Source organism: Euprymna scolopes, chromosome 35 (genome assembly GCF_053919585.1).
Source record: "Euprymna scolopes isolate OS-2025 chromosome 35, ASM5391958v1, whole genome shotgun sequence".
Classification (NCBI taxonomy): Eukaryota; Metazoa; Mollusca; class Cephalopoda; order Sepiida; family Sepiolidae; genus Euprymna; species Euprymna scolopes.
This window is the reverse complement of record NC_136516.1, coordinates 47,009,324-47,031,326: the sequence shown is the minus strand read 5'-3', so window position 1 is coordinate 47,031,326 and position 22,003 is coordinate 47,009,324. Positions and strand designations below refer to the sequence as shown.

The window sequence follows — 22,003 nt, the reverse complement described above, 5'->3', positions numbered from 1 at the left end:
TATATATATATATATATATATATATATATATATATACACATATGTCTGCATATATATATTTATATAGATATATACACACACACGCACACATATATATTTCTATTAGGTTGGTACAAAAATAATGTCGTTTTTTGACGTTGAACTTCAAAAGATCATAACGCCTTTCATAATAAATTTTATTAATCGAAATAAGAACCATTAGAATCGACAAATTTTTGCCAACGAGAATCAAGTTTATTTATCCTATTAGCATAGAAATCTGAAGTTCTGGAAGCGATGAAGTTATTGAAGGCCGATTTGGCATCATCTTGGCTTTTGAAGCATTTTTTTTTTAGTACAGGAAGTTGTCAAGATGCTTGAAAAAGTGATAATCGCTGGGCAAGATGTCTTGTGAATATGGCTGATGAGGCAGAGTCTCGTAGCCCAATTCGTTCAGCTTCTGCAGGGCAGGGTCTGTCGAGCAACATGCGAGCGAGTGTTATCATGGAGAAGAATTGGTCCCTTCATATTCACCAATCTCGGGCGTACACATTGGAGCTTCAGGTGCATTTTCTCAATTTGTGGGCAGTACTTTTCTGTCATAATCGTTCCACCCGGATTCAAGAAGCCATGATGAATGAGACCAGCTGTAGATCACCAAGCAGTCACCATAAACTTTTTTTGGTGCAATATCGGCTTCAGGAAGTGTTGTGGAGCTTCTCCGGCATTCAACCACTTTGCTGAATGTCACCGATTGTCATACACGACCCACTTCTCATCATACGTCACAATCCACTCGCGAAATGGGTCGTTTTTGTTGGACAGAAGGAGCGTAGAAGACACCTCAAAACGACCATTTTTTTTTTATTATCGTTTAATTCACGTGGCACCCGTTTATCCAACTTTTTTGACTTCCCTATTTGCTTTAAATGGCGAACGACTGTTGAGTGTTCAACCTCGAGTTCAACAGCAACTTCTAGTGTAGTTTTTCGAGGATCAGCTTCAATTAAGGCTTTCAAATGTTCGTTATCAACCACAGGCAGCCAGCCACGACTTCATTTGAGGCTCTCATCGCTATTGCTAAATTTCTTGAACCACCATTGTGTAACACGTTCGTTAGTGGTTCCTGGGCCAAATGCATCATTGATATCACGAGCTGTTTTGGCATCTTTCCAGCCTAGTTTGAACTGGAACAAAACATCGTGCGGATTTGAATTTTGTCCATGCTGACGAAAAGTTTGCAAAAAAATGAATCAAAGGATTGAGAACGATAATGAATAACACGATTCGATAAACACACTTTAAAATGATATATAACATAGCTATATATATATATATATCGATGAATAAATTCAGAAATCATATATAACAGTAACATGTGAGAAAACGATATTGTTTTTGCACCAACCTAAAAATATATATATAATTACAATCATAATTTTTTAATACCCACACACATTTAAATCTAGATAAGACGCCTGCACGATTTTACCATAAAGAGTTGTTGGGTTCAATGTCGTAACTGATACATAAGTGTTTAAATACAGTAATTATCTAATAGCTAAATGTTTTGGTCTTGATCCTAGCTGATGGAACCCAAGTCATATTTCTTTTAAAAGCTTGAAACCTCTACTATATATTGGGTACAATATAATAATCAATAGAGAATTGGTTCTATAATAATAAATATAAAATCTACATAAATCAAAATATCATATTTAACTGTATTTTATGATCGGGCAATGCCAGACTGTGTGATAGTTATTATTATTATTATTATTATTATTATTATTATTATTATTATTATTTTTATTATTATTATTATTATTATTATTATTATTATCATTATTATTATTATTATTTTACTTACCTTCACCCTCAAACAAAGCATATTGCCACTTGGACGTAAGGGGTTACTAATTGGGATCACAAGAAAGATTAACAAGACTTTTTTTTACGTTGCATTTGAACTTCTGCATATCAGTACAGTTTGAGAAGCGGGTAGCAGGAAGGAAGTTCCAAAGTAAAGAAGCTATTAGAGTAAAAAAAAACTCTTTGACATTTAGGGACCTCAACAGTGAAAGGGTGTGACTTTGTTGCTAAGCGGGTTTGTCGGGAATATGTACATCAAAGTGCAATGAGTTCATTAAAGCACATTCTATTAAAATACTTGTAAAACGGGCACAGGGATGCAATATTGAGGCGATGGGACAGGAGTTGGAGCCTAGTTGACACGGTAGGACCTATTCGATTGGAGGTTCTTTTTTGGACTCTATCCAAGAGGGAGAGTCTAGTAGCAGATGCACCAGCCCAGATGTGGCAACAATACTTCAACGCATGAGCGAATGGTGGCCTTGTAGAGGTACTGGATACTCTCAGGTGTGAGTAGATTTCTAGCATGATAGAGAGAGCCCACCTTCCTTGCAGCAGCTGTCGCAATGTCCTCAATGTATTTGTTGTTGTTGTTGTTGTTATTATTATCTATATATTAATACAGTATGTTATATTAGCTTTGGAATTAATGTATGAACATGACACTTGTGACATAAAGAAAATTTTTTTTTTTGACATGACAGAAACATTTCTATGAAAGTATATTAAAATGAAAAAAAGAATATAGATAGATTTCTATGAGTCGTTCTGTTTATAATTGTTTATTTTTGAAAAAAAAAAACTTACAGCCATTGAATTATAAGTGGTTTGCCATACTTATAGGTAAATGTGCACTGAACAGATATCACAATACTTAAAGTTAAATTCAAATTTTGATATATCTTTTAATTTAAATGCGAAAAAAAAACAAAAGCAATTGGGACGCTGAAAACGTACACAGTAAAACAATACGTTTTATTGTCGCGTTGATTATTTATTTGTAACATAATTAAAAAAACATATTTTCGGGGTTATTTATTTATGTTGGTAGTGTAGAAGAAAATGTATGAATATTTTTAAGAAAGGCGTATTAAAAAAATGGAGAATAAATTAAAAAAAATGAAGGCGGTGGGTAAATCGCCGTTGTAAAATGCTCTTATGGTTGTCAATGGGTTAAAGTAGATTTACTTGTAAGAAAATTGCGTTAAAATAACTTAAACGTAATATGGAAATGAGCGATGTAAAAAAAAACCCAGAAAGTATAAACAATTGTTTATTAGGATAATTTAAACGCGAAAAAAAAAAAAATTAGGATGCTGAAAACGTACACAGTAAAACAATACGTTTTATTGTCGTGTTGATTGTTTAGTATAATATATATTGTATATATGAAACAGGTCGTGATTATTATTTGTAATAACGTTTTGCGTTTGCTTCCCATATCTTGAAGTTTTTTATTCAATAAATTTAAGTATTCGCTTTTCTAAGGACGTCCGTCTGTTCAAACGAAACCGGTCCAGCAATTTGTGTTTATTTGTTTATGCTGTTATGGGTTTATGTTTATGTACGCATGCGCAACCGGAAGTCGTAAAACGGATGTTGGGTTACAACACCCGTTACAAGGTCATTTGAGTTTTATAATTATATATATATACGAAATCTTAAAGAATTAAAATATCATATTTAAGCATATTTTATGACTTGGCTACGCCGGGCGTCCCTGCTAGCTTAGATAAATACTTTTGCAGTTTTAACAAAAGAGCTACAATAATATCAGATCGTCTCCATTTATGCTGAACATCTACAGAATGCCAACATCATATGTCCCTTGTAGAATTTCCACAGGTCCCCCTAGTTAATATTGTTATTATTAGCTCTTTATATCAAGTGGCTTCATGTCTTTTCTGGAATGATTTTCATGAAAACATTTTTTAATATAATCCTCTTACTCATCATTGATAAAATTAATTGAATTCAAATCTACAATCAATATTCTTATGTCTTAAGAATGGGTCAAATTCTTGTTCCAGTCATCGACGCGTACTGCACAGTTTTAATCATCGCGGTACGGGTTCGAGCCTGCCTGCCTGCTTACTACCACGTTTTTTTGTTTTTGCTCAACACACACCTCCAAGCACCCAGGCAACGCCAGGCACCCAGGCTAGTATCTCATACAATGGAATAGTGAAAGAAACGTCGCCATTTTTCTGACATAATTATTTTGGCCTTTGTTTTATTTTTAGATATCTGAATGGAACCGCTCTGATGAAAAACTCTTGAAGGCTGTCGAATCTTGCGACATCGATAAAGTCGTTAGCATCTTAGACAAAAAGCAAGTTTCGCCCACCAAAAATGGCCCAAGAGGATATGGGGCGTGAGTACAATGTTTTTTTTTGTTTTTTTATTTATTTATTTTTATTTATTTTGCCCTAAAAATATTTAATTTCTAGTTGAAAATATCACTATTTCTTACTAATTACGCCACCCTACATGAAAAAAAAATGTTTATAAAAAATAACAAAAAAGAGAGAAAAAATGCAAAAAAAAAAAAATACATTAAAAACACAATCCTTTGTACAAAAAAAAATGATAAAATAGTTAGCTTTCTTATTAGTTTTATTCAATTTTGTTTGACCAAAAAAGAAAAAAAATAGACGGTTGAAAAAAGAAAAAAAACCTGTTTATTTTTTAAGTTAAAAGATTTGTGTTACAAAAATAAAGCAGAAATTGTTACGGTAGGTTGTTTTTCCTTTTTTTTATTTTTCGTTATATATTTTTTCTGGTGATTTTATTTTATTTAAATGTTTTCTTCAGTATTGAGTAGCGTTGTTTCACTTTGATAATGGGCAACGCTCGGCGAAAGCCAGAGGTTAACATCATGTTCCCAGCGTCCAATTTGGTTACGTTTGTTTGAAATTCTGCACAAGTAACACACACACACACACACACACACACACACACACATATATATATATATATATATATATATATATATATATATATATAACTACTTAATTTACTCACATAAAATTAATATACGAAAGTATAAATTTATGCGTAAACTTTAAGTATTTACTTCAAAAGTGCTCAATACATAGGTAGAGCTAGTTAGTAAGTTATAAAATATATATGGCGATTAAGCTACTTAATCGCCATATATATTTTATAACTTACTATATATATATTATTGTACGAACTGGATGACCCGACTTGTACAGTTTTCTGTGTTGCATTTCTGTTGTACTCTGTAAGCTCTTTTACGTCGAACCGGTTAGACAATAGAAAGCCCAACAAGCAACGTATGACTCTTCTCTCCATATTCGCAAATTGTTACTCATGTAACATTCTCGTTAATAGGTTAACACGTCACAAGGAACATAGGACAAGTGATAACTCGACTTCTTTTTTTAACAACGACATTTATTTCCGTGTACTTTCCCGAATAAACCGTGATCGTGTTCCTTCTCTTTGATCTCCATCCTCTCGAACGTCATCCATGTCTCTAACGTACTCTCTCTCTCTCTCTTTATACTATTTTTCTTTTCTTTACCTTTACGTCATTTCGCACACGAATCAGTATTTGCATATAGCCGCCATACTCGCGTTCGCACTCAGTTGTACTCATATCAACTTTCGATTGAATTATTCCCTTGTAAGTCGTTTATCTGTTTTCACTTAATCAAAGGTGCTTCTAAGCCAAAAACAAATACTTCTAAAGGTTAATCGTATGTTAGTAGGACGGAGCCATTTTCTAGCCGTCTGCTCAATAGATGCTTTTTGAAGTATTCTAACGATGTTGTTTCAATGATGAACGAATGTTTCACACTCCCATATTTTTATCGTCATCGAAATCAATAAATTTTTCAATCAAATCAATTGATTGCCTGCTCTAATTGGGGACCGATTGCGATGCACCTAGAGGAAGCTTCACATGTCACTCGCAGTAACTAAGTTCACAGTATATTGTAGTCTACATTGCACTGTAGAGAACCTATTATTCCTATTTACAATGCCTCCCCACGGGACAGAGTTAGACACCAGGGTCGTTTTTTAATGTGGAGAAAAGGAACAAAAAATAAAAATTGTCTCAGTCGTGAAGGATTTCTCCTCCACTAACAGAGAACAAGAAATTGAAGTGTAGCATCTGAAGAACAGATGGTATTTATTTGCTCCCCCACTGAGCAAATTAGGCACAAGGCCGTTTTTAATGTGAGGTAAAAACCAGCTCCCCTAAAAGTAGGCAAAAAGGGGGCACTCTGGTTACCAAAAATAATAATTGTCCCAGTATAGAGGGTTTCCCCTCCATTGACTGGTACAAATTATCTTAAGTGCAGCATCTGCCGGAACAGATACTACACTTTGATCTTGACCCAAAGGCCACAGTAGAGGACCTATTGTTGATTTTATAAAATTATTTTTATATATAACTGTTTGCATTAAAGTTTAAAATGCAAAAGTCAAGTATTATGCTTCAATTGTGTTCTAAACAGAAACATTCATTTCAAACGAGACCTTGCCAGATCAAAGAACCTACTGTTGATTTTATATGCATGGCCTTACTGCTTGTGCGGTAATAATGGCTTGAATTTAAGTTTAAAATGAAAAAGTCAAGTATCATTGTGAAACTCTACTTTAAACAGAGGCATTCATTTTGAACGGCCCGTGTCATATCAAAAAATCTACTGTTGATTTTATATGTTTGGCCTTTCGGCTTGTGTGGTAATAAAACTTCTCAAATGCATTTGTGATGTTAGGCTGTGTAAATGTGTTAACTTTGGTTAAAATAGTCCGTTCCTTTTTTCATCGGATTATTTCGTTTACTGATTATCGATACTTATCGAAGACATTTCGACAAAAAACCTCTCTAAGAACACTGCCAGGCACATAATATACCTTTGTGTGAACTTTCATAAAATTCAACTCAACTGTTTTCGAGTCCATAGGGAATGAACTCACAGGCATACACACATTTCTTTTATATATAATAGGTTTAGTATAGTATATAATAATTTTATATAATAGTATTGGGTTGGTGCAAAAATAATGACGTTTTTTGACATGAAGTTGAACGTCTAAAAACGACATTATTTTTGCTCCAACCTAATAGATGGATAGATTGTCTGTTATTTATAATTAACGGTTCCCATACCGTGTTAAATTCTATACTAGGTCTACTTAGTAATTGATTGTCACCCAGCATATGTGCAGCCCCTTTGAGTTGTGAAAATGACACAAGATGAGACCAGTAGATCGGAGAATCCTAATAATACGAATTCCGCAACTAATTCCAACAAATTCAAATAATCAACTCTGTTTCATCAACACCCAACAACCATCACAAAATTTAAATTGTTATAGCCTAACCGGATTAATGAAAGAGAATACCTGGCGAATATACTCGGTGAACCAAGTGCAAAATAAACACAAACAATTGCATTCAAAAAGACGGTTAAAATCTTAAATGGATCTTTTGACTGGAGTCTTTGAAATTCTATAGTATGATCCATTTTCAGCAAAAACAGATAAGAAAATTAAAAAAAAAACACACACACGCACACATACATGCATGCATACATGCATACGCAGTGGCTGGTTGGTTGTTTTTGTTTACGGCATATCAACCCTTTTCAGGTTATTCAATGCCGAATCCAGGGATTTTGAAGAAAAAATTGTTAATAGAATATATTTTTTTTTTTTTCAAGTCAGTTTCTATTTAACCCATAGTTGGGACCCTAACAGGTACTACCACTCCGGGTCAAAGTGGACCTGGGAGCAATGGCAATTAAAGGGTCGCTCCGCACTCCCCAAAGCTCGCAAGCTGGGGCCTCACCATCGGATACAGTTTTAGGCCATATCTAGGACCCTCATACGCAGAGAAGTAGTGAAACATCACACATACGTAAACACATCATACATATATACACACAAGGCAAACAATATACAAACATAACGCATACATACATGTACACATAGATACATACAGCAATAAACTTTACATATACGTAAAATTCAAGAAATACATTGTCTCACCTCTTGCTAGATAGATTAACTAACAACTTACGAACAATCATTCGTTTCCATGGAAACATCCTTATGCTCTCATGAAAAGGAGGAAAGCGTCGGACCAAACAGAAAAAAAAATATTCTACTGAAAAATTGCCTAAAAAATTGGTACTTTGTAGACATTCCGTTGCATTTGTCTTTCCACCTGAATGAATTCTGCTTTGGACATTTCGATTTCCGTCTGCTCATTGAAACGTCTTCGATCTTTAGGTTGGAACTGGAAATTTCAATTCTGGGATAACAAATCACATCAAAATGCGGATAGTATTTCAATTTGAAAACTGTGTATACTTCAGTTATGGAAAACTCTCTCTCTCTCTCTCACACACACACACACACACACACACACACACACACACACACACACACACACACATATGTATGTGTATATATATATATATATATACACATTAATATATATATATATATTAATGTGTATATATTTATATACATTTATATATATTTATATACACTTATATATTTATTTATTTATATATATATATATACATTTGCATTTATATATATATATATATATACACATATATATATTTATATATCTATATAATTATAAATATAGCCTTGTAAGGAATGATGTAACCTACTTTCCGGTTTACGACATCCTGTTGCGCATGCACGCATAAACATTAACCCATAACAACGTAAACAAATAAACAACAAATCGCTTCTTTTGCAGATTTTGACCTGCGCACTGAAATATTAACGTTATTATTTCGAAATTCTTATTTAACATGGGAAGAGTGGGGGTGTTTTGCAACTATTCTTTATTACAACTATACTGTCGCTATTTTCTTGCAACTAAACAACTTTAACCTGTTGACAAACATGAGAACAATTGAAGTAAAGCCAAGACTACTATTACTACTACTACTACTACTACTACTACTACTAGTACTCTCTATCCTTACCTTTTCCTTCCTTCCTTCCTTCTTTTTTTATTTTTTGTTTACATTTCTAGATACAAAATAATTGTGTGAGAACGGTGAATTTGTTTTGACACATTTATTAATCTGTTTCAATATTAGTTTTATTTTATTTATTTAAGTTTTATTTTTTTGCTTCAGGTTTAATTAATTAATTTTTTTAGATTTTAAGTTTCTATAACTTGGTTGAAGGATTCCAATATGGGTTTTTCATTCTTATATTTCTCATCGGTAGGTTCATGTGCGTTTTTGCTACTACATGACTTTCGTCGGCGTTCGATTCGTAGGAAAGTCATGTTTAATTTTCGATTGTTGAGCGATTATTCGGGAAAATAGGTAACTTTACACGAATAGGGAGGATTTTTTTTCATGTTTGAGTGATCCGTCCGTGATATTTCATTTTAATATACTTTCATAGAAATGTTTCTGTTATGTCAAAAAAAAACCCTATTTTCTTTACGTCACAAGTCTCACGCTCATACATGAATTCCATAGCTAATATAACATACTGGCCCAATGGGTCACGGGGAGTCTAGTATATTTATATATATTTATATATATACTAGCATTTCAGCCAGACGTTGCCCGGGTGTTTGGAGGTGTATGTTGAGCAAAAAAAAAAAAAAGCGGTCAATTTTTTTAACTTTGACCCCTATTATGACCCCTTAACATTTATTATTTTGGGCTCAGATCAAGTTATTAAGTTAGATCCATGTCCAAGGAACTTATATCTAAAATTTCAAGTGCTTAGACCCAAAATTGTCAGAGGAGTTTGGTAGAGTTCTCAAAGGTAAAATCGTTGAACTTTGAACTTTGACCCCTTAACAGCGAAATTTTTGGCCGAAAACGGATCACAAAGATTTTCCCAAATCTCAGTATCCTGTATATCAAATTTCGCGTCTGTAGACTAAAAATTGACCGAGTTATTGCGTAGGGAAATGTACACACACACACACACACACACACACACACAAACACACACACACAGATACACACACACATACGCATTCAATTTAACAGATATACTAGCATGGGTGTCCGGCATTTCCCGGGTGTTTAGAGGTGTATGCTGAGCAAAAAAAACAAAAAAAAAAAAAACAAATAAAAAAAAAACAACAATAAAAAAACAAAGAATAACGGTCAATTTTTTAACTTTGACCCCTATTATGACCGCTTAACATTTATTGTTTTGGTCTCACATCAAGTTATTAAGTTAGATCTATGCCCAAGGAACATATATATACAATTTCAAGTGTTTAGACCCAAAATTGTCGGAGGTGTTTGGTAGAGTTCTACAAAGGTCAAATCGTTGAACTTTGACCTCTTAACAGCAACATTTCTGGGCAAAACTCGATCACATAGATTTTCCTAAATCTCAGTACACTGTATATAAAATTTCGAGTCTGTAGACTAAAAATTGACAGCGTTATTGCGTAGGGAAATGTACACAGACACACAGATACACAGACACGTTCACTTTTATAGACATATAGATTTATATATATATATATATATATATATATATATATTTACATATATATTTATACATACATTTATATATATATATTTATATACATTTACATATATATATATATATATTTACATATATATTTATACATACATTTATATATATATTTATATACATATATATATATATATATATATATATATATATATATATATATATATATTAGTTCGAGTCTTAATAAGCTTAGCTATACTGACAAGAAGTGAAACTTCGACGAAACATATAGATAACTTAATTTTATGGACGTATTATTTGTAATTAATTTATTATTTAAATAAATGTTTAAATAATAAATTAATTACAATTAATACGTCCCAAAAATGTGGGGCGACTGTAATATAAACAAAGGGCAGATAACCTCTCCCTTTAAAGCACTCAAGTAGTTAAAAAAAATACTACAGAATCGCTTATAAAAAAATGAATAAATCAACAATCTTACATTTAAGAAGCGATAAAAACCGTGCATGGAATTGTTGAGGTCCCGTGCCCCGGTGTTAAAACATCAGGCTGCATATCGAGCAGTGGCGAGTTCGATTCTCAATAAGTTTAGCTATACTGAAGAGAAGTGAAACTTCGAAACATGTCATGTCCATAGATAATTTCATTTTATGCACGTAGAAACAATCATCTAAATATTTAAATATTAAATTATATATATATATATATATATATATATATATATATATATATATATATATATATATGATTTAGTATTTAAATATATATACTAGTAGAATATTTGTCACAGGACAGGTAGTAGGCCACCATCAGTCGGAATCGGTCATGAGTGAAGCATTCTTTAGATGCTACTAGGCTGGGCTGTGTGATATGAAGGACAGGCTGTTGCCCATGTAGCATGCCCTTCCCTTGTCCATGTCGCTGATGGATCCAAAGGGACAGCAAGGCTATTACAGTTTGGCACCAATGGTAGATGGTAGGTAGGACCAATGGTTGATGGTAGGTAGGACCAATGGTAGATGGTAGAATAAAGTTATAGGTAATGATGTACTGTCTTAGTGGCTCGTTTCTGGATTTTTCTTTGTAGTTTACCCCTAAAGCCTTTTCCATGGGTGGGCATTGCACAAAACAAGGGAGGTTTAAAATCAGGGTTTATTTTTTCTGACGCCATGTTCGAAACAAGATTGAAGGTTAAGAGAAAATTAAGTTTTATTTTGGCAATGCTGAAAAGGGACTAAAAATCACTAAGAGTCAATTTTTACAAAAAAGATGGGTAGGCGCAACACGTCTTTGTAGATTTTGTCCTGTGCTGGTGAATTGGAAGAACCAGCAAGAGAACGCTCCGTTCCTACAACTTTCAAAATCCAACTGATTGAAAAAAAAAAAGAAGAAAAATAAACAAAAAATACACCCCCAAACCCAAAACAAAAAAAAAAAAAAACAGACAGTGTATGTGTTGCAATTAGTAACCCAATAAGCTGTATTCCTATACCAAGGCATCTGATTAGTCGATGGACCAATTACTCAATGATAAATCTTGTCTATTTACATGCAGATAAAATAGTACATCAAATTGTGATTGATATTGTGAACTCCATTGAGAAATTCACTGAGTGCTTGTCCAGAATTCCCCCCTATATTAAAAAAAAACCAAAAAAAATCTGCATGATTCACATATATGTAGATATAGAGGACAGGCTGTTGCCTAGGGAGCACTTCTCACCTTTTGCTGATGGATCTAAAGGAAAAGCAAGTCTGGTACAATCTAGCATCAACGATGTCTCATAGGAGCTAGTAGAATAATAGATAATGACGAACTGTTTTACAAACTCCACTCCAGATTTTTTTTTTTTTGAGGGTTACTACTTTGTCTTTCCCATGGATGGATATTTTACAAGGTTACAAAGCAAGGAAGTTTTGACATCAGGGTTTACCTTCTCCGCCTTCCATGATATTCCATTTTCTTCGTTTCAGTTTTAAACTCAAACTTTTAGTGCATACCCCTTTTTTTGTTGTTGCAACGGTAACATACTTAACCATAACAGTAACGGTAACATACTTAACCATAACAGTAACAGTTAAATACTTAACCATAACAGCAACGGTAACATACTTAACCATAACAGCAACGGTAACATACTTAACCATAACAGTAACAGTTAAATACTTAACCATAACAGCAACGGTAACATACTTAACCATAACAGCAACGGTAACATACTTAACCATAACAGTAACAGTTAAATACTTAACCATAACAGCAACGGTAACATACTTAACCATAACAGCAACGGTAACATACTTAACCATAACAGTAACAGTTAAATACTTAACCATAACAGCAACGGTAACATACTTAACCATAACAGCAACGGTAACATACTTAACCATAACAGTAACAGTTAAATACTTAACCATAACAGCAACGGTAACATACTTAACCATAACAGCAACGGTAACATACTTAACCATAACAGTAACAGTTAAATACTTAACCATAACAGCAACGGTAACATACTTAACCATAACAGCAACGGTAACATACTTAACCATAACAGTAACAGTTAAATACTTAACCATAACAGCAACGGTAACATACTTAACCATAACAGCAACGGTAACATACTTAACCATAACAGTAACAGTTAAATACTTAACCATAACAGCAACGGTAACATACTTAACCATAACAGCAACGGTAACATACTTAACCATAACAGTAACGGTAACATACTTAACCATAACAGTAACGGTAACATAACATAACGGTAACAGTAATTACTAGTAACATAACGGTAACATAAAAGTAATAATAATTACATAAATTCTAATTTGGTTCATGTTGGAATTTTTAAAATATTCAACGCATTATCTGAATTATTTCAGCTATTTTTCCCACCTTCGTTGATATTTACACAACGTTTCGATCGATGTAACCTCCGACCTTCTTCAGCTGCATCTTTTCGAACTTCGAGATATTTATGTCGAACCAAGAAATCTATAGAGAGTTTCAGACTTAACTGTTTCATTTATTCGACAAGGTAGATTATTCTCATTACACCATGCCGGATGTTGGATATGTATCTATCTATTCAAACACGATAGTTTTTGAATGTATGGTTATATAATGATTATATAATGTTTGAATAGATGGTTATATAATAATTATATAATGTTAAATTGAATTTTAAAAAAAACATTCTTAATACTGCAATATTTTAAATTCTAAATTTATTATATTTTTTACTAGAATATCTTGCCCTTTTCTTTTCTAGTTTTAACAACTAGTCCTTTACTTTTCCATGTTCGCATTTTCCTATTGTAATGCATAATTTTTCCATTCGTCCAATATATTCACTTGTTTTTTGTTTAATTTCAGTCTTAATTTTTGCTCCCATAAACACATATGTAATAACAATGTACGGCACTCGTCTGCTTTCAGTAAAATCCCTCAATTATCTCTCTTTCATGCTTTCATTCTCTCTGTTTCACTTGTTACTTTTCCTTTCGAGACAGCAGTGAATTAGGAGCAACAGTAGTCGCTGAGGCCGTGGTTGCTATGGAAATCAGTTATAAAAAGCGTCGCTCACCTCCTTACATATTTTTACGATTTTGAACACCAGAAAATTCACCATAACTTTTGTTTCACTGAACAAAAATTGAATTTTTTTCACAATATAGCTGAGAAGGTGATCTATAAACTGTAATAATTGTTTGAAATTTGGTGGAAAAATTAGTGAGTAGTGAAACTTTTAAGCAGTTCTAAATGGCTAAAACTGCCACTTAACCATATATTCACAAACGCTACCGTGTTTGAATAATAGGAGAGCGAGTGTGTCATTTATTTTGTGTGTAATGCTTACAGCTTTTTTTCTTCTGGGTTAATGTTGCTTGAGTGTTATGATCTTCCATTTCTTGTATAATAAATTATTTTACCAAGAATTCTTCATAAGTTTTGGTTTCGGTTTCGATTATAGCTGATGCACCCAAGTCATATGGATATTTTTTCATACCACAACTTATTATATATAAGAATCGTAGAAAATTAACTTTATAATAATATGCAAAATTTGCATGAATTTAAAATATATTTAAGTGTATTTTACGACCGGGCTACGCCGGGAGTTCCTGCTAGCTTGTTGTTGTAGACTCGTGCTAGGTGTTACAAATGAAAGAAACCACAAGTAGTGTAAAGTGTATTAAATATAATATGTATTTATCATAAAGAATACGGGAGCCACTGAAATGGTATGAGAGGGACGTGCTCGTAGCATGCGGTTAAACATGGTATGAATGTCTCCATTTAGTCTCTGAAACCAGTGGTATTCATAGGACTGGTTGATTTCACTTAGTTCTCCCCACAACACTTAGATAAATACAAATAGCTACAATAATAGCAGGGCGGTCCCTTTTACGCCAAGCATCCACAGAATGCCAACATCAATATATTACATATGAAAGAGTCCGCTATGGAATTCCACAGATCCCGCTAGTAAGTAATGAATACTTGCACTTGTTTTAAATGTTAATTTTTTTCTTTCTTTCTTTGTTTCGATTTTCTGTGTCCCTTCCACTAAATTGCTTCTAAAAAAATGTGCGCATGTTATTCACCCTGTTGCTAGGAATACATATTCCATAATTTATACTGGTGAGTTCAGTGGTTTAAGATTTTACGAAGCACACACATATTATCGACGATCTTTTTTTTTTTTTTTTTAATTATTTAATATAAATAAAAATTCAATACCTTTTTATTAATTTCCTTTGCGTCTAATTTATTTCAAAATATTTTTTGGGACAAGTGCGAGTTTGAAAATTCACAAGGTGTAAATAATAAACTTTGCAAAAGAATAATAAAATAGTGTACCTATTATTAATGTACCCGGATTGCCAACGTTCATAATGATCAGTTCATAAAAATTAAATGAAAATAAATAACATGTGTGCGTATAATATATATATATATATATATATATATATATATATATATATTGATTGAGATTGTCGGACTGACTTCCTCATCTTGGTTGTTATAGTTACAACGTTTCGGCCGTTTTTGCCCTCCGGCCTTCATCAGATGTTTTGTATCGAACTGGGGAACCGTTTGTTAGGAGTCCCGAACCCAACCCTTTATTATTATTACGGGGGTACCGTGTTCAGACTCCAGCTAGGCTCTGGGACATAGTTGCTGATCCTCTGTTTTGAATGTTACTTTTCACTGCCTTCGTTCAGGATTGAACTCAGCACCTTTGGGTAACTGTAAACTTTGATACAACGTTTAGGACCACTCGAACCATATGTCACTAGGACAATTCTTAGTTGGTTTTTGTTAATCTTAAACCTATGTTGTTATTCAAGGTTTTCTCTCTCTATCAGAGGTGTCCAAATTGCATTCAGCTCTATTCTTGGTTTGCTCAGTAGGTTGTTATGTCCGAGCATGTGAGCTGTTTCTTTAAGTTTTCTCACTTTCCGACAATCTGAATCAATGAAAACACCTCATCTCAAAAATACAGACATAAGGCCAGAACAATGCAGGAATGTACAGTCGTTGTGTGAAGATAAATAAATAAATAAATAAATATATGAATAATAAATAATTCAATTTTTTCTTTCTTTTTTTATTTATTATATATTATTAATTTATCTACCTGAATTTTAACCGTGGGTGGTATTTAATTCCAAAGGTCCTTGCGGGTAATAACCCATCGTCAGTGGAGAAATGAATCCTCTCTCTAGGATGTAAATTGCAAAATGGCTATTGTAAAATATATATATATATATTACAATAGAAAAATACGAACATAAGAAGTAATATAGTTAAGCTTAAACATGGAAAAGTAAAGGACAAGATATTCTAGTAAGAAATATACATTTTACTACATACAGGTGAGATTTATATTATAGATTATATTGGACCCAATATATAGTAATGATTTAAAAAGTTAAAAAAAAAAAAAAGGACTCGTGCACCACCACCGAATATTAAAACCAAGACAGCGTACGCTTTACTTTTTCCTTTGACGTTAATGCCTTAGCTATGAAGTCAAGTTTGCTGCAAGGCTAAAAATTAAAGCATGGACTAATAGCTATTACATTACGCATGCATATTCGTAATACCGTCGTTCAATCTTCACTTGGCAAATTTAATTTTCTTAATTTTCACACGTTTGCACCAATTTTCCCCGGCTTAAACCCAAATATAAAGTTTTGCATGGGTTCATTCAATATTAAACTATTAAGTTTCATAGTCTGACAGAGGAGTTTGGTAGGCAAAATTTTTTAAACAAATATATGTACATGCATACATAGATATATATAGAAAGAGGTCTGTGTTTACTATAATCTTTTTATGCAAATATTATGCAAGTATAAATCCTGTAGAATATCAGCATGAATATAATTACACGTAATTTTTATCTAAATATGATCATCCCATATTATTTATACTATTTTTAACCCAACAAGTGGAAGAGCTACAAAGACGGAAGATGTACCATTAAAATAAGCGACCTTTTGTACTTCATAGTTTATTTTTCTATATAGTCACCACCATTCTCAATGCTCTTTAGTCAGCAATGAATGATAGCTGTCTTCAGATATGTTACACACAAACCGTGAGATCTTGGAAGCAAGAATATGGATTAAATAAAGGTTGTTAGTAATCCTAGAAGGTCTATGAAGGTGGTTGCAAAAGGACGTTGCGTGTCAGAAGGAGCAATCTGAAATGTTGCCCACAAAGACATCAAACGTGTCGTGTAAAAATCATTTGATACCAAAAATAATAAAAGAAAAGTTAATTAATCTGAGCTGAACTCATTTTTGAATGTTCATAACATAACCCTACTCTTTGGTCTCCTATCTTTTCTTAGACTACTATGTATGGAGCATATTTGAGAAAAAAAACAAAGTGAAACATGCATAGTCCCCCATGAGTGCACAGTGAACAAGGCATAAAAAAATATGACTAAGTTCAGCATTTGCACCTATCCCCCAATTTAGCCCCCCCCCCAAATTCCCAGGGGACGTTAAATCACAGTGAAAATGAACAAACGATGCAGTTTTAGGCCTTAACGTATGTAAATTTGAGTTCTGCATCATGCAAAAAAGAAACGACTAAGTTCATCATTCGCCCCCCCCTCCTGATTTAGCCCCCAAAGTCCCGAAGGACATATTTAAATTTGAGTTCAGCACCATGCAAAACTGCTAAATAGACTTGCAGACAATTCTAGTACAAATTTTAGGAGCCTTATATATATATATATATATATATATATATATATATATATATATATAAATTGGTTAAAAGGGAAAATTATTCCCAACTCGCATTTTATGTAAAAATGCATTTTCGTAAATAATTGAATTCATTCAAAACATATCGCTAAAAAACCAAAACAAAACAACATCTAAGTAAATCGCGATATATCCAGACAGTTGGAGAGATGGTCCAGGGGTAAGGGTTTAGGCTCACTACCGTTGGGTCCCAGTTTCGAATCTCGTTAGATACAGCCACTGATGAGTCGTGGACGACGAAACACGTGTCAGTGGATAATTACATTTTAAAAAATAATATATATACTGCTCCCCATGTGGGGGTACCAAATTGGTTAAAAGGGAAAATTATTCCCAACTCACATTTTAGGTAAAAATGCACTTTCGTAAATAATTGAATTTATTCAAAACATATTGCTAAAAACCAAAACAAAGCAACATCTATATATATATATATATATATATATATATATATATATATATATATATATATATATATATATATATAGTCTAAAGAAGCTTTGAATAAAAAAAAATGCAAAAAGTAAAAATAAAGGATGCAGTTTAAATTCCCGGAAGGAAAAAAATATTAACTTTAACCTATTGCAGACTTAGCACCTACATAAACCGACATAATGACAAAAGAGAACTCATTTATATAAGGAAGAAAAAGAAAAGAAAAGAAAAAAGCCTTTACTAAAACTGTTAAATAGAAAGCCGATTTCGCAAAAGTCTTCAATTTTAAACCAGAATTTAACTACATGAGGATGGAAAGAGAAAACCTACACTAAAATTTTGTAATTAGAAAACGGGGATCATCAGCTGCTTACCATGTAGCTGTTTCGGAGATTTAAAAACAGGATAACTGTTTAATACATGTCTCTCCAGTGGATAATACCACTTCCCCAATTCAAAAAAAATGTAAAATAATACGGTTACTATTTTTACTAATATATGAAAAAATTAGATGAATTAAATAATAAAATAGAAAAAGAAAAACTATTAATAAGTAAGTTTAGGATTACAAGATCCATTCTGCGATATGTAAACTAGCATAATAATGCTATGAGAATAAAAATGCATAAAAGCTTAAGTACCTTAGGTACCAGAAAGGCAAATAAATAAGAGGAAGGAAACCTAGCCATACATATCTAAAAACCCAATATATATATATATATATATATATATATATATATATATATATATATATATATATATATATATATATGTATATTATAAGGTAAAATTAAAAGCCAAGAACAATGCAAGATTTTTTTATTTTTTTTATTTTATATAGAGTAAAATTAAATTAAAACAAAAGAAATAAATTTCTTTTTTTTGTTGTGTGTTTTTTCTTTTTCACACAAATTTTAACTCTAAACAACAGTAAATTTTTTTTTCCTGTTGTATTCAATGGTGTTATAAATCTCAATATATTTCAGACCTATTAGTCCTTTTTCAAGAGAAGACAGCGGAAGAGTGTTCAAAATGGAAAAGCAGCTACAGAGTTTGCCACGTGATACCGCAAATATAGAACAAATAATGACGCTAGGAGAACGTTAAAATAAATCAGTTGGTGTTTAAATACTTGTTGCGTTTGTGAATCAAGGGAGATGACTATTCAAGCAAGGGTTGAAGGGAGGCAACTCTGTGAGATTTTATTAATCTTTTAATTATTTTAAAACAATAATTTTTTTTTTTTATTATTTTAATTATTGTTTTTCTTATGTTTTAAACTTATATTATAAAAGCGGAGCTCAATTCCAGTCTATTGTTTAGTGTGGGAGTATTTTTTGAAATAATTAAAGATTCGAGAATACGAAGTTGACCTACGTTTCTTGAAGAAGCAAGAATGTTGATGTGAAAATCCGGTTCTGAATTAATGCAAGTGCGAATATGTTTATAGAACGACGAAGCAGTAGTGTTTAAATGCTCTTTAATGCGGTGGTGAAGCAATCTGGTAGTGCTTCCAATGTAAGATGCACTGCATTTAGCACATTGTAGGTCGTAAACAACGTGGTTCTTAAAGCATAAACCTGTGTGTGATATTGGGCAATTAGAGAGTGAACAAGGGGAAGGTGTATGCGATGGATGTTTTCGGTTGAGCTGTTGTCTTAAAGTAGATCCAATGTGAAAAAGAAAAAACAAACAACAAAAACACAAGAAATTTATTTCTTTTGTTTTGATTTAATTTTACTCTATATAAAATAAAAAAAATCTCGCATTGTTCTTGGCTTTTAATTTTACCTTATAATTTTCTTCAACAATGCTTCAAGCAAACTACAATCTACTTATATATATATATATATATATATATATATATATATATATATATATATATATATATATATATATATATATATATGATATTTTTAGAAGGCCAGAACAATGCAGGAATGTACAGTCGTTGTGTGAAGATAAATAAATATATGAATAATAAATAATTCAATTTTTTCTTTCTATTTTTATTTATCATATATATATATTTAATATTTATTTATTATTTTTAAATATATATATATATATATATATATATATTAATGTTTTTAATTATTAAGTGTATATATTATCTATTGCTTATATAATTAATGCTTCCCACATCAATATATTTCTCCTTAAAAAAGTTTTTCAGTAAAAAAAAAAGGATGTAATTTCTGTCTTCAAATATGTTAGGTGTGGCTGGAGATTGCACAACCTTTGCTTCACAATTACTCATGCAACTACCTTTATGTTGTGTAATGAGGTACCAGCATGGCATACAGAGATATGCGTACTTGTGACGAAGGGTTCATCTGAATGTGTGTACGTGTCACGAAATGTCTATGGTGGTTCTTCACTATCTGAACCCTAAATTATGTTATTGCCGGCTATTTATGTTCCAATGCTATGATCGCCTAAATGTTCATATGCGTGTGTGTGTGTGTGTGTGTGTGTGTGTGTGTGTGTGTGTGTGTGTGATACATGTATTTTCAACATAAATTATTTTCATACGTCGTTGATCTTGGTCCATCTGGAAATCATCTTGTTCTTGGAAGCGAGGCTGGAACCTGTTTGAATGAATGCATTTCACTCTAAGACGATGGTTGGTTTTATATAGTTTTTATTCACTTTCCAGGTGCCGATCGCAGAAGAATGGAAAGTGAATGTCTTTGCTCGAGTGGTTAATTCTAGCTCTCAATTCTGAAATGTCAGCTCCCTCCTTTCACCAAGGAGGGACGACCTGTTAAACCGTCTGCCCTGCTCAACGTCCAAATTCCAACTCCAATTATTCTTCTCAGCTAACTAGAACCATGTGACCCACACGTACTTCCCTCAACATCAGATGCTTCCGGTGACACTTGTCTATGCAATGGTTTTATATTATGACAGCTTTTATCAACATTCTTCATATTCCTCTCTTGTTTATCTCTCCAGTTAGATAGATAGATAGATAGATAGATAGATCGAGATTGATAGATACAGAAATAGATAGATAATTAGATCGATAGATATATCGATAATACACATAGATAAATAGATAGATCGACGGACAGATAAATAACTTACAAATACTTTCTTTTTTTCGACCTACTACAGACCACTCACAGGGGTATCCATTGTCTCTAGAAACTGAACGGATGCATCCACATCATTTTCATTGTTTCGAGAAAATTCTAAAAAAGAAAAATTTAATCCATTTATTTTAGCTAATAAAAATTACAGGAAATTATTAAGTTTTTACACATGTTTTTTAACTTAAAAAGAAGAAAAACAGAAGGTATTTCTTGATTAAATAAAAAACCTTAAAAGATTATCAGTTAAAAATTATAAAATCCGAGGGTCGTTTCAAAGGTAGAGCCTCTTATTTTTTTTAACTCTAAAAATTGAAGAGATACGAAGACAGGAGCGGTATCATTGAAACAAGCGAGCTTTTGTGCCCCAGAATTTAATTTTCTACATAGTCACCACCATTCTCAATGCACTTTTGCCAGGAATTCAATGACGCATCTCTGCTCCTGACGCACGTCTATGACATAAGTTGCTTTCTTAGAGTCTTATACCATCAATATATACAACAGAGAGATGAAACTTTCAGGTCATGAATGCATAAGTTCAATGATCATAACAATGCAATTTGCAAACCCATCTGATCTATTGAATAAAAATAGGAGGCATTACTTTTGGGGCGTCTCTCGTATAACTAATTAGCAAATTTGATTTAATGTTTGTTTTTTATTTTTAAATTCATAATGGCGAAAAAATAGAACAAGAGAATGCAGGGTTCTGTTCGAAATTCATTGGAGATTCACGACTTTGACAGAAAGATGCCTGAAGAAGGTTGGAGGTTACATCGGCCGAAACGTCGTGAAAATAAAGTTCAAGATGAGAACAGTAGTCTTAATAATCTAAA

At 32.5% G+C, this 22,003-nt stretch overlaps 1 protein-coding gene across 1 annotated transcript in view; it reads left to right on the top strand.

Moving 5' to 3' along the window:
• LOC145259858 (uncharacterized) overlaps positions 1 to 22,003 on the top strand; it is a 1,597,463-nt gene that overhangs the window by 439,951 nt on the left and 1,135,509 nt on the right. The window contains exon 3 of the mRNA XM_080117703.1: positions 4,095 to 4,225. Coding sequence (XP_079973829.1) covers positions 4,095 to 4,225 — 131 coding nt within the window. The remainder of the gene's footprint in view (positions 1 to 4,094; positions 4,226 to 22,003) is intronic.